The sequence below is a fragment of the Elephas maximus genome, chromosome 1 (genome assembly GCF_024166365.1).
Source record: "Elephas maximus indicus isolate mEleMax1 chromosome 1, mEleMax1 primary haplotype, whole genome shotgun sequence".
In the NCBI taxonomy this organism is placed as follows: domain Eukaryota; kingdom Metazoa; phylum Chordata; class Mammalia; order Proboscidea; family Elephantidae; genus Elephas; species Elephas maximus.
In genome coordinates, this window is record NC_064819.1 from 214,683,140 (window position 1) to 214,696,786 (window position 13,647).

Sequence of the window (13,647 nt, forward strand, 5' to 3'; positions counted from 1 at the left end):
GATAAAATTTTTGGTGAGCATAAGTATTTAAATTTTAGGAGGTCCCAGTTATCTAACATGTCTTATGTTGCTTGTGTACTTATAGTTGTGTTTGATAATCTATTACTGAAAAAAATTAGGTCCCATAATTTTGTCCCTGTATTATCTTCCAGGAACTTTATAGTTTTGGCTTTAACATTTAGGTCTTTGATCTATTTTGAGTTAGTTTTTGTGTATGGTATTAGGTATGGATCCTGTTTCAATTTTCTGCAAATAAATATCCAGTTTGGCCAGCACCATTTGTTAAAGAGACTGCTTCTTTCCCATTGAATGGACTTTGACTCTTCATTGAAAATCAGCTGCCCATAGACAGATGGATTTATTCCTGGGTTCTCAATTCTATTTCATTGGTTTATATGTCTGTCATTGAACCAGTACCAGGCTGTTTTGTTTATTGAGGCTGTATAGTATGTTGTGAGATCAGGGAGTGTGAGGCCTCCTACTTTGTTCTTCTTCTTCAATATTGCTTTGGCTATATAGGGTCTCTTTCCTTTCTGTATAAAGTTAGTATATTTTTCCACTTCATTAAAGAATGTTTTTGGAGTTTGGATTGAGATTGTATTATATCTATAGATCACTTTGGGTAGTGGTCATGGATTGAATTGTGTCCCCCCAAAATATCTGTCAACTTGGCTAGGTCATGATTCCCAGTATTGTATGATTGTCTATCATTTTGTCATCTGATGTGATTTCCCTATGTGTTGTAAATCCTATTGCTACGATGCTAATGAGGTGGATTAGTGCCAGTTATATTGATAAGATCTATGAGATTAGATAGAGTCTAAAGCCAATCTGTTTTGAGATATAAAAAAGAGAAGTGAGCAGAGAGACATGGGGACCTCATACCACCAAGAAAGCCTGCTGGAAGCAGAGCGTGCCCTTTGGACCTGAGGTTCCTGTGCTGAGATGCTCCCAGACCAAAGGAACGCTGATGCATCACAAAGACCTTCCTCCAGACCCAAAAGAGAGGGAAAGCCTTCTCCTGGAGCTGGCACCCTGAATTTGGACTTCTAGCCTACTAGGCTGTGAGAGAATAAACTTCTCTTTGTTAAAGCCATCTTCTTGTGGTATTTCTGTTACAGCAGCACTAGATGACCAAGACAGTGGCATTAACATTTTCACAATGTTAAATTTTCCAATCCATGAGTATGCAATATTTTTCCATTTATGAAGGTCACTTTTAGTTTCTTACAGTAGTGTTTTATAGTTTTCATTGTATAGGTCTTTTACATCCCTGGCTAGATTTATTCTTAGGTATTTTATCCTTTTGAGGGGTATTGTAAACTGTATTTTTAAAATTTCCTTTTCAGGGTTCTCCTTGTTAGTGTAAAGTAACCCGACTTATTTTTATGTGTTGATCTTGTACTCTGCCACTTTGCTGAATCCTTCTATTAGATCCAGTAGTTTCTTGTGGAATCTCTGGGATTCTCCATGTAAAGAATCGTGTCATCTGCAAATAGAGAGAGTGTTACTTCTTCCTTTCCAATTTGGATCCATTTTTTCTTTTCTTGTTTTATTGCTCTGACTAGGACTTTCAGGATAATATTGAATAAAAATGGTGATAGCAAGCATCCTTGTGTTGCACCTGCTCTCAAGGGGGAGGCCAGTTAATTATCTTTTAAGGATATTTAGCAATAAGAAAAAAATTTTTTGTATATTTACCTAAGTAGTTTCCATTTCCAGTGTTCTTCCTTCCTTTGTGTAGATCCATATTTCCATCTAGTATCATTTTTCTTCTGCCTGAAGAACTTCCTTTAGCATGTGTGAGTCTGCTGGTAATGAATTCTTTCAGCATAAGTATGTCTGGGAAAATCTTTATTTCATCTTTGTTTTTGAAGGATGTATTCATTGGGTATATATATATATATATATATATATATATATATATATATATATATATATATATATATATACATAGACAGTTTTCCTTTCTTTTTTTTTCCCCCTTAGTATTTTTTCTTCTCACTTGCATTCCTTTGGTGTGAAACATTCTGTCATCCTTATCTTTTTCTTTCCGTACATAATGTGTCATTTTCCTCTGGCTGCTTTAAAGATTTCCCCTTTATCACTGATTTTGAGCAGTTTGGTTATGATATGCCTTCGAGTGGTTTAATTCATGTTTTTTGTGCTCAAGCTCATTGACCTTTTCAGATCTGTGGGTTTTACAGGTTTCCAAAATTTTTAAAATATTTTTCCCACCCCTCCCTTCCTTTGGGGTTTGCAATTACATATGTATTAGGCCATTTGAAGTTGTGCTAAAAAATTACTACAGAGTATTCCTGAATATTCTCTACTCAGTTTCTCTAATTGTTTTGCTTTTTTCTTCCTCTTTCTGTTTTTCTCTTTCTCTCTCTTTGTCTCTCTGTCTCTCTCTCCACACACACACACAGTCACATATGGACACACATATGCACACACACATTGTTTTTTCTGAGCGTTTCGAGATTCAGTTGCAAACATGATGCCCCATTATTCCTTAATGCTTGAGTATGTATTTTCTAAGAAAAAAGAACTCTTCTGTACTACTATAGGTTTGATAGAAGATAGATCACACTTCAGTATTTCAATTTATTAACACTGCATACAGTCATAAATATTCAATAAAGACAGTTTCATGAAATTAAACTCTTGTATTTTAGCATTTTATTTTAGGGACAGTTTTAAATTGATTGATTCACTAAAATCAGGGATTGATAGTTCAAAAGGAATTTATAGTTTAAAGGAAAAATTACAACAATGAGGATCAAGAAAATGAATACCTATTGTATTTAAAGTAGAGATTCACATGGTAACAAGTGAAATACAAAATACCCAATTTTACTTTTCTATTTTTAGAATAGACATTTGTGGTTTTGTTTCATCAAAGCAGTATTAAATCATTGTTTATTTTAATATTATTAATTTTATACTTAGATGGTGCAGATTGATTTGGAATTTATGCATTTTTTAAGGGCCTGTAGACATAAAGAATATATATCATGTGTATGTTTAAGTAAGGAGCCCTGGTGGCACTGTGATTAAGCCCTTGGCTGCTAACTGAAAAGTCTGCAGTTCACACCCACCAGCCACTCTGCCAGAGAAAGATGTGGTAATTTGTTTCTGTAAAGATTATAGCCTAGGAAACCCTGTATGGCAGTTCTATCCTGTCCTATAGGGTTGCTGTGAGTCCATATCCACTCAAGGGCACACAACAACAATATTGTTTATATTATATTTAAATAACATTAGAGGAGTAATAGTTTGTCATTGATCCTGGATTTCCTGTTTTTTTTTTCCTTGCAGGAAGGTCCAATCATTATTTAAGACAGAAACGTGCTATGCTAGGCCCATAGATAAAATAAGGACCTAGAAATGATTATGGCCAGTACCCACATTTGTATTGTAACCGAAGATGAATTCCAATCTGCATGGGACATCTGTGTTTTTTTGTGACTAGAGCCGTGACAAAAGTTCCTGTTTTTCATAACTCACTTTTGCCTATTACCAACCTGTAGAAAATAAAGTTTAAAGAAGTCAGCTGGAGCTGCCTGCTTTCAACACCCAAAGCTAGTGATGCAAGGCCGTGTCAGCCCAAAGATTCCTCCTGACACTTGGGCACCCCAGTAAGGTAAGATGCTGCAGACCGAAAGGAGCTTCTGCCAGGCTCTCCAACGAGTCCTCACCAAGATCATCATCACATGGTGCAGATATCGTCAAACACACAATTTGCCTTTTGAATTTGTGTGTTCACTCTGCAGAGTTCAACCTGTTTTCACTATACCAAATTTCGTAAGTTTGTCTTAAACACCCATTCATCGTTTTAAACACTTTTTTTTTTTGTGGTACCAATATTGTCCTTTTTAATTTTCTTTAGAGTCGCAGAAGGATGCTGGCTGTTGTCTATGAACACACAGAAATTATAAATCATCTGTGACAGAGGAAACAGTTCGTCTGAAGAGGATACCAAAGGAAAAACTAAGAGAAACAAAAACATGGAGCTGCAGCAAATGGATGAAGAAGAGGAAAAAGAGAAGACCACCAGGTCTCAGCCCGAAAGTAAGACTTTTTGGTATAGCACTATATAGTTTCTAAATGGATCACACAAATTCATCTAAATGAACAAAATATGAATGTAAAAACGTTAAGTCTTTTTGTAAGAATCATACTTGTTGAGAACTAATTTAATTATTCAAATTAAAAACTAATATCTAGAGGCTTCTGCCTAAAATATTACGTATAAAAACCTTGGCTTACTTGTTATACTCTGTTTATGCTTTTCTGTTTCGCTTTTCTCAATTCCTCAGGACAGGGCAATGGTGCAAAAAGGGTTTACCAGAAATGAGTATTGAGCAACAGTCTCATCTTAAAATACTTTTGCAACTCGTTATGCAAAATCACTGTTGCAGAAAAATTGAGTTCCATTAAGCGCTATTCAGCAGACCAGTTATACCGTCTCTCTACCAGACTTTTTAAACCCATTCCTTTTCACAGGGAAGTTTTGTTCTCTTTGTATGCATACAGCAACCAATACATGCTAAACTGAAGTCCCTTACAACAAGTATGCAAATGTATTAGAAGAAAGTTTTCACTTAATTGAAGTTTGGGTTAAAATTAAAATACAACAATGCCATTTTAGGAATTGCAGGTGTCTTATTTACCTAGTGCTGCTATAACAAAAAATACCACAGGTGGAAGGCTTTAACAAAGAGAAATTTATTCTCTCACAGTCTAGGGAGTTAGAAGTCCAAATTCAGGGCACCAGCTCCAGGGAAGGCTTTCTCTCTCTGTTGGCTCTGAGGGAAGGTCCTTGTCATCAATCTTCCCTGGTCAAGGAGCTTCTTAGCACAGGGACCCCAGGTCCAAGGGAAGCGCTATGTTCTTGGTGCTTCTAACTTGGTGGTATGAGGTCCCCCTGTCTCTAGGCTTGCTTCTCTCTTTTATATCTCAAAAGAGATTGGCTTAAAACACAATCTAGTCTTGTAGATTGAGTCCTGCCTCATTAACATAACTGCCGCTAATCCCATGTCATTAACATCATAGAGATAGGATTTACAACACATAGGAAAATCACATCAGATGACAAAATGGTGGACAATCCCACAATACTGGGAGTCATGGCCCAGCCAAGTTTACAGATATTTGGGGGGCACACAATTCAATCCATGACAGTAGGCAAGGATAAAATTTTACTAATACCAAAATAATACAATTTCCACTACTTGTTTTCTACTCCTCCTTGTGTACCATGCACAGAAAAATAAATAAGCTTACTAAACAAAAAGGAACTTGCTTTTCTATGAGTTACCCATTGTGCCCTTTTCTTTTTAAAGTAATTTTTCTAATTTTACTTAGATTTTGAATGCAAGCAAAAAAGTCATTTGCTTTGGAGAGTCATTTTTTAAAAGGAAAAGAGCTTTGGGTCTTCTGTGGTCTTTGATAGTGCACTTGGATTCTTTATTTTTTAGTGGTTAAGGATTTGCATTTTGTGTTGGACACTAGGATTTGAATCTAGGTTCTTCTACTTACTGGTGCTGGGACTGTGGATAGGAGACTTGAAGTCTTATTTTCCCCCTTTGTCAAATGGGGTTGAGTAGGGCACATCTAATAAATTTGTGATGAGAATTATACGAAATTATATATGAAAATGTTAGCACAGTGCTTGGCAATTGTAACTGCAACAGCAAGTATTGGTTATCTTTAATATTGGTATTAGTATTATCCTATGAGTCGGAATCGACTCGGCGGCACTGGGTTTTTTTTTTTAGTAGTATTATGGGATTTCCCTTTTTTAATAATCTGGAGCTGGCTGATTATTTTATGTTTGAATCTTGAGCTTCAAGGTTTAGAATCTGTATTCTCTGGTAAGGCTGTGTGTGTTGAGTACTGATGGATTTTTTGCAGTACCGAAATACAGCCTTCCTCACATATCTAGAAACAACTTAGAACTTCTAAGATGTAGAAACATTTAAAACCTTAAAAATAAACCTATCACCTTACAAATTCTCATTTACATATTTCTATAAATTACGTGTTATATAAAGAAGCTATAAAAGATTCACCTGTGAATCTGAGGATATTTCTTTAGTCTGAGTGTACTGGAGAAAAATTTATATTATGTCACATACTGTATGTTTTCTTCATAAAGCTAATCAGTGAATTGAACAGTAATATGATAATACATATCACCAGGGGCTATTTTTGTAAGGACTGTAGGTACAGAATTTCTGAAGCTGGCATTTGAGGGCTATGATCTAGCTGCTAATTAAGGATGGCATATCAGTTACGGTCCCAACAGGAAACAGATGATACATTCAAATTAACCACCCACTGCCCTTGAGTCGATTCCGACTCATAGCAACCCTATAGGACAGGGTAGAACTGCGCCATAGAGTTTCCAAGGAGCACCTGGCAGATTTGAACTGCCGACCTCTTGGTTAGCAGCCATAGCACTTAACCACTACACCACCAGGGTTTCCACATTCAAATTAGAATAACTCAAAACCAAAACCAAACCCACTGCCATTGAGTCGATTCCGACTCACAGCGACCCTATAGGACAGAGTAGAACTGCACCATAGAGTTTCCAAGGAGCACCTAGTGGATTTGAATTGCCAACCACTTGGTTAGCAGCCACAGCACTTAACCACTACACTACCAGCCTTCCCAGGATAACTCAAGGAAGACTTATTTGTAAGAGGGCTTTTACAAACGCCATCACTTATCTGTCAGTTTATTGTACTGTGGTAGCTTATGTGTTGCTATGATGCTGGAAGCTATGCCACTGGTATTTCAAACACTAGAAGGGTCACCATGGTAGATAGGTTTTAGCAGAGCTTCTGGACTAAGACAGACTAAAAAGAAAGGCCTGGTAATCTACTTCCAAAAATTAGCCAATAAAAACCTTATGGATTACAACAGAACATTGTCCAACTCACTTGCTTTGGAGACATCATCAGGAAAGATCAATTGCTGGAGAAGGACATCATGTTTGGTGAAAGAGAGGACTAGAGAAGGTAAGGGACAATGTCTTAGTCATCCAGTGCTGCTACAACAGAAATAACACAAGTGAATGGTTTTAACAAACAGAAATTTTTTCTTTCACAATCTAGTATGCTAAAAGTTTGAATTCAGCATACCACCTCCAGGGGAAGACTTTCTCTCTCTGTTGGCTCTGGAAAAAGGTCCTTGTTATCAGCCTTCCCTTGGTTGGGGAGCTTCTTAGTGCAGGGACCTTAGGTCCAAAGGAAGCTCTATGCTCCCAGTGCTACTTTCTTGGTGGTATGAGGTCCCCATGTCTCTCTGCTTGCTTCTCTCTTTTGTATCCCAAAAGAGATTGGTTTAAGACACAATTTAATCTTGTAGATTGAGCCCTGCCTCATTGACATAACTGCCAATAATCCCATGTCATAAACATCAGAGATAGGATTTACAACACTTAGGAAAGTCACATTAGATGAGAAAATGACGGACGATCACACAATACTAAGATAGCCTAGCCAAATTGATACACATATTTTGGGGTGACACAATTCCATCCATGACAGAGACTCTTGGTAAGATGTTTTGGCACAGTAGCCACAACAATGGACTTGAACATGCTGGCGATAGTGAGGATGATGCACGTTGGGGCAATGTTTCCTTCTTTTGTACATAAAGTTGCAGTGAGTCAGATTCAACTCGATGCAGATATCTATGTATCTGTCTATCTATCTACCTATATGTCTGTCTCTATTACGAAGGTGTGGGCAGAGTGTCAAGGAACAGTAATATCATCCTGAGAATCATTAGTAGGGAGAAGTACCTGGAACCAGGAAGGAGAGAGAGTCATGTAGAGCAGTTTAGAATAAATTCACTGACCTCAACCCCTGTTTCTGCTCTCCTGCTAGGGTTCCTCATTGGTTAAGCCCAAGGGAAGCCACAGAGCACAGGAGTCTGTTAGGCTAATTCTCTCAGATCAGCAGGCCCAGGGCAGACAGCAGGGTGGAGGGAGGTGGAAAGCAATCTGGACGAACAAAGAAAAGACATCTGGCATATATGTTAATACTATAAAAATCTAGAATTTATTTTTTCTTGTTACTCTATTCATTGGTTGCAAATGTTTATAAAACAGAATTGTAGCTTTATACACACACAGTAGACAAGATTCTTCCAGGAATTTAGTTTAAAGCTACATTTTGAGCAATGGTGGAAAGAACATACGTAACTTAAAATCTTTGTTTTATAAAAATAAATTTTTTTTTAACTATATTGGAAGTATATGCATATTTCTAAGTCTTGTTATGCCTGGATGCCTCTCTTATAATGCCACCTCAGAACCCTGAGATCCTCCAAATTCAGTTCAGCAGTTACTTTGATCATTCATTCACTCTTCATTCAACAAACATTTAAGGGAGGTCTCCAATGTGCTAGGTACTGTGCTAGGCTTTGAGTAAAAGTAGTAAGTGGAAATAAAAACAATCTCTGCCTTTTTCAAGCTTACTTTTTAGTAGATTTGTGTTTTGAAATGTTTAGAGAAAGATCTAAATAGTTATATAAGTCTGGTTCATAAAGGTAATCATCAAGAGCAACAGAACCACATGGCCATTAATTGTCCAAATACAACATTTAAACATGAAAATTGGAGACCTTGCTGAGGAGTCATTTATGTGTGAAATAGCCACAAACTTTTTTTTTTGTTGTTGTTGTTGTTGTGTTAGGTTCCATTGAGTTGGTTCTGACTCATAGAGACACTATGTACAACAGAAACACTGCCTGGTCCTGCCCCATCCTCGCAATCATATGATTAAGCCCATTGTCACAGCCACTCATTGAGTGTCTTCCTTTTTTCCATGACCCTCTACTGTACCAGGCATGATGTCCTTCTCCATGGACTGGTCCCTGGAGAAGGACTTGTCCCTCCTGATAATATTTCAAAGTATATGAGACTAAGTCTTGCCATCCTCACTTCTAAGGAGCACTCTGGATGTATTTCTTCCGAGATAGACTTGTTCATTCTTCTGGCAGTCCATGGTATATTCAATATTCTTCACCAACGCCATAATTCAAAGGCATCAATTCTTCTTCCGTCTTCCGTATTCATTGTTTGGATTTTGCATGCATGTGAGGCAATTGAAAATATCATGGCTTGGGTCAGGTGCACCTTAGTCCTCAAAGTGACCTATTTGCTTTTTACTTTAAAACACTTTAAAGAGGTCTTTCACAGCAGATTTGCTCAATGCAATGCATCGTTTAATCTCCTGACTGCTGCTTCCATGGGTGTTGATGGTGGATCCACGTACAATGAAATTCTTGACAACTTCAATGTCTTCTCAGTTTATCATGATGTTGCTTATTGGTCCAGTTGTGAGGATTTTTGCTTTCTTTATGATGAGGTGCAATCCATACTGAAGGCTGTAGTCTTTGATCTTCGTTGGTAGGTGCTTCAAGCCCTCTTCACTTTTAGAAAGCAAGGTTGTTTCATATCCATGTTATAGATTGTTAAAGAGTCTACCACCAAGCTTGATGCCACATTCTTCTTCATATAGTCCAGCTTCTTGGATTTTTTGCTCAGCATACAGATTGAATAAGCATGGTGGAAGGATCCAACCCTGACATACACCTTTCCTGATTTTAAACCATGCAGTATCCCCTTGTTCTGTTCAAAAGACTGTCTCTTGGTCTATGTACAGTTTCCACATGAGCACAATTAAGTGTTCTGGAATTCCCATTCTTCACAACATTATCCATAATTTGTTACCATCCACACAGTTGAATGCTTTTGCATAGTCAAAAAAACCACAAGTAAACATCTTTCTGGTATTCTCTGTTTTCAGCCAATATCCATCTGACATCAGCAATGATATCCCTGGTTCCACGTCCTCTTCTGACTCCAGCTTGAATTTCTGGCAGTTCCCCGTCCACATACTGCTGCAGTGGCTTTTGAATTATCTTCAGCAAAATTTTAGTGGCCTGTAGTATTAATGATTGCTGTTGTTATTGTTGTTAGGTGCTGTCGAGTTGGTTCTGACTCATAGCGACCCTATGCACAACAGAACGAAACACTGCCCGGTCCTGCGCCATCCTTAAAATCGTTGTTATGCTTGAGCTCATTGTTGCAGCCACTGTGTCAATCCACCTCGTTGAGGGTCTTCCTCTTTTCCGCTGACCCTGTACTCTGCCCAGCATGATGTCCTTCTCCAGGGACTCATCCCTCCTGCCAACATGTCCAAAGTATGTAAGACACAGTCTCACCATCCTTACTTCTAAGGAGCGTTCTGGTTGTACTTCTTCTAAGTCAGATTTGTTTGTTCTTTTGGCAGTCCATGGTATATTCAATATTCTTCGCCAACACCACAATTCAAAGACGTCAACTCTTCTTCGGTCTTCCTTATTCATTGTTCAGCTTTCACGTGCATATGTTGTGATTGAAAATACCATGGCTTGTGTCAGGCGCACCTTAGTCTTCAAGGTGACATCTTTGCTCTTCAACACTTTGAAGAGGTCCTTTGCAGCAGATTTACCCAATGCAATGTGTCTTTTGATTTCTTGACTGCTGCTTCCATTGCTGTTGATTGTGGAGCCAAGTAAAATGAAATCCCTGACAACTTCAATCTTTTCTCCGTTTATCATGATGTTGCTCATTGGTCCAGTTGTGAGGATTTTTATTTTCTTTATGTTGAGGTGCAATCCATACTGAAGGCTGTGGTCTTTGATCTTCATTAGTAAGCGCTTCAAGTCCTCTTCACTTTCAGCAAGCAAGGTTGTGTCATCTGCATAATGCAGATTGTTAATGAGTCTTCCTCCAATCTTGATGCCCCGTTCTTCTTCATATAGTCCAGCTTCTCAGATTATTTGTTCAGCATACAGATTAAATAGGTATGGTGAAAGAATACAACCCTGACGCACACCTTTCCTGACTTTAAACCAATCAGTATCCCCTTGTTCTGTCCGAACAACTGCCTCTTGATTTATGTAAAAGGTTCCTCATGAGCACAATTAAGTGTTCAGGAATTCCCATTCTTTGCAGTGTTATCCATAGTTTGTTACGATCCACACAGTAGAATGCCTTTTCATAGTCGGTAAAACACAGGTAAACATCCTTCTGGTATTCTCTGCTTTCAGCCAGGATCCACCTGACATCAGCAATGATATCCCTGGTTCCACATCCTCTTCTGAAACCAGCTGGAATTTCTGGTAGTCCCCTATCGATATACTGCTGCAGCTGTTTTTGCATGATCTTTAGCAGAATTTTGCTTGCGTGTGATATTACTGATAAAAAAATATATATATTAATTTCCACATTTGGTTGGATCACTTTTCTTGGGAATAGGCATAAATATGGATCTCTTCCAATAAGTTCGCCAGGAAGCTGTCTTCTATATTTCTTGGTATAGAAGAGTGAGCACCTCCAGCGCTGCATCTGTTTGTTGAAACATCTCGATTGATATTCCATAAATTCCTGGAGCCTCGTTTTTTGCCAGTGCCTTCAGAGCAGCTTCGACTTCTTCCTTCAGTACCGTCAGTTCCTGATCATATGCCACCCCTTGAAATGGTTGAATATCAACTAATTCTTTTTGGTATAATGACTCTGTGTATTCCTTCCATCTTCTTTTGATGCTTCCTGCATCATTTAATATTTTCCCCATGGAATCCTTCACTATTGCAACTCGAGGCTTGAATTTTTTCTTCAGTTCTTTCAGCTTGAGAAATGCCAAGCGTGTTCGTCCCTTTTGGTTTTCCATCGCCAGCTCTTTGCTCATCTCATTATAATACTTTATTTTGTCTTCTCGAGACGCCCTTTGAAATCTTCTGTTCAGTCCTTTTACTTCATGAATTCTTCCTTTTGCTTTAGCTGTCTGACGCTCAAGAGCAAGTTTCAGAGTCTCCTCTGACATCCACCTTGGTCTTTTCTTTCTTTCCTGTCTTTTCAGTGACCGCTTGCTTTCTTCATGGATGATGTCCTTGATGTTCCACGACTCGTCTGGTCTTCGGTCACTAGTGTTCAATGCGTCAAATCTGTTCTTCAGATGGTCTCTGAATTCAGGTGGGATATACTCAAGGTCATATTTTGGCTCTCATGGACTTGCTCGGATTTTCTTCAGTTTCAGCTTGAACTTGCATATGAGCAATTGATGGTCTGTTCCACAGTCGGCCCCTGGCCTTGTTCTGACTGATGATATTGAGCTTTTCCATCGTCTCTTTCCACAGATGTAGTCAATTTGATTTCTGTGTGTTCCATCTGGCGAGGTCCATGTGTATAGTCGCTGTTTATGTTGGTGAAAGAAGGTATTTGCAATGAAGAAGTCGTTGGTCTTGCAAAATTCTATCATTCGATCTCTGGCATTGTTTCTGTCACCAAGGCCCTTTTTTCCAAATGCTGATCCTTCTTCTTTGTTTCCAACTTTCGCATTCCAAGTGCCAGTAATTATCAATGCATCTTGATTGCATGTTTGATAAATTTCAGACTGCAGAAGCTGATAAAAATCTTCTGTTTCTTCATCTTTGGCCCTAGTGGTTGGTGCGTAAATTTGAATAATAGTCGTATTAACTGGTCTTCCTTGTAGGCGTATGGATATTATCCTATCACTGACAGTGTTGTACTTCAGGATAGATCTTGAAACATTCTTTTTGACGATGAATGCAACACCATTCCTCTTCGAGTTGTCATTCCCAGCATAGTGGACTATATGATTGCCCGATTCAAAATGGCCAATACCAGTCCATTTCAGCTTACTAATGCCTAGGATATCTGTGTTTATGAGTCCCATTTCATTTTTTATGATTTCCAGTTTTCCTAGATTCGTACTTCGTACATTCCAGGTTCCGATCATTAATGGATGTTTGCAGCTGTTTCTTCTCATTTTGAGTCGTGCCACATCAGCAAATGAATGTCCTGAGAGCTTTACTCCATCCACGTCATTAAGGTCGACTCTACTGAGGATGCAGCTCTTCCCCATTCATCTTTTGAGTGCCTTCCAACCTGGGGGGCTCATCTTCCAGCACTATATCAGACAATGTTCCGCTGCTATTCACAAGTTTTTCCCTGGCCAATGCTTTTCAGAAGTAGACTGCCAGCTCCTTCTTCCTAGTCTGTCTTAGTCTGGAAGCTCAGCTGAAAGCTGTCCTCTATGGGTGACCCTGTTGGTATCTGAATACCGGTGGCATAGCTTCCAGCATCACAGCAACACATATGCCCCCACAGTATGACAAACTGACAAACACGTGGGGGGTATTAATGATACCGTTCGATAATTTCTGCATTCAGTTGGCTCACCTTTGTTTGGAATAGGCATAAATATGGATCGTTTCAGTTAGTTGGCCAGGTAGCTGTCTTCCAAATTTCCTGGCATAGACAAGTGAGCGCTTGCAGCGCTGCTTCTGTTTGTTGAAACTTCTCAACTGGTATTCTGTCAATTCGTGGATCCTTTTTTTTTGCCAGTGCCTTCAGTACCACTTGGACTTCTTTCTTCAATACTGTCGGTTCTTAATCATATGCTACCTCCTGAAATGATTGAATGTTGATGGATTCATTTTGGTACAGTGACTCTGTATATTCCTCCAACCTGCTTTTGATGCTTCCTACGTCATTCAATATTTTACCCATAGAATCCTTCAAAATTGCAACTTGAGGTTTGAATTTTTTCTTCAGTT

General features: G+C 38.6%; 1 protein-coding gene across 2 annotated transcripts in view; it reads left to right on the plus strand.

The window, feature by feature from the left end:
* Positions 1-3,551: 3,551 nt before the first annotated feature.
* STX11 (syntaxin 11) overlaps positions 3,552-13,647 on the plus strand; it is an 80,053-nt gene continuing 69,957 nt past the window's right edge. The window contains exons 1-2 of one of the 2 annotated variants that reach the window (XM_049902801.1): positions 3,552-3,646; positions 3,893-4,074. In XM_049902801.1, the coding sequence (XP_049758758.1) occupies positions 4,011-4,074 (64 nt within the window). In that variant the 5' untranslated portion in view covers positions 3,552-3,646; positions 3,893-4,010. Of the gene's footprint in view, positions 3,808-3,892; positions 4,075-13,647 lie in introns of both variants that reach the window. The other variant, XM_049902793.1, reaches the window with a different exon arrangement.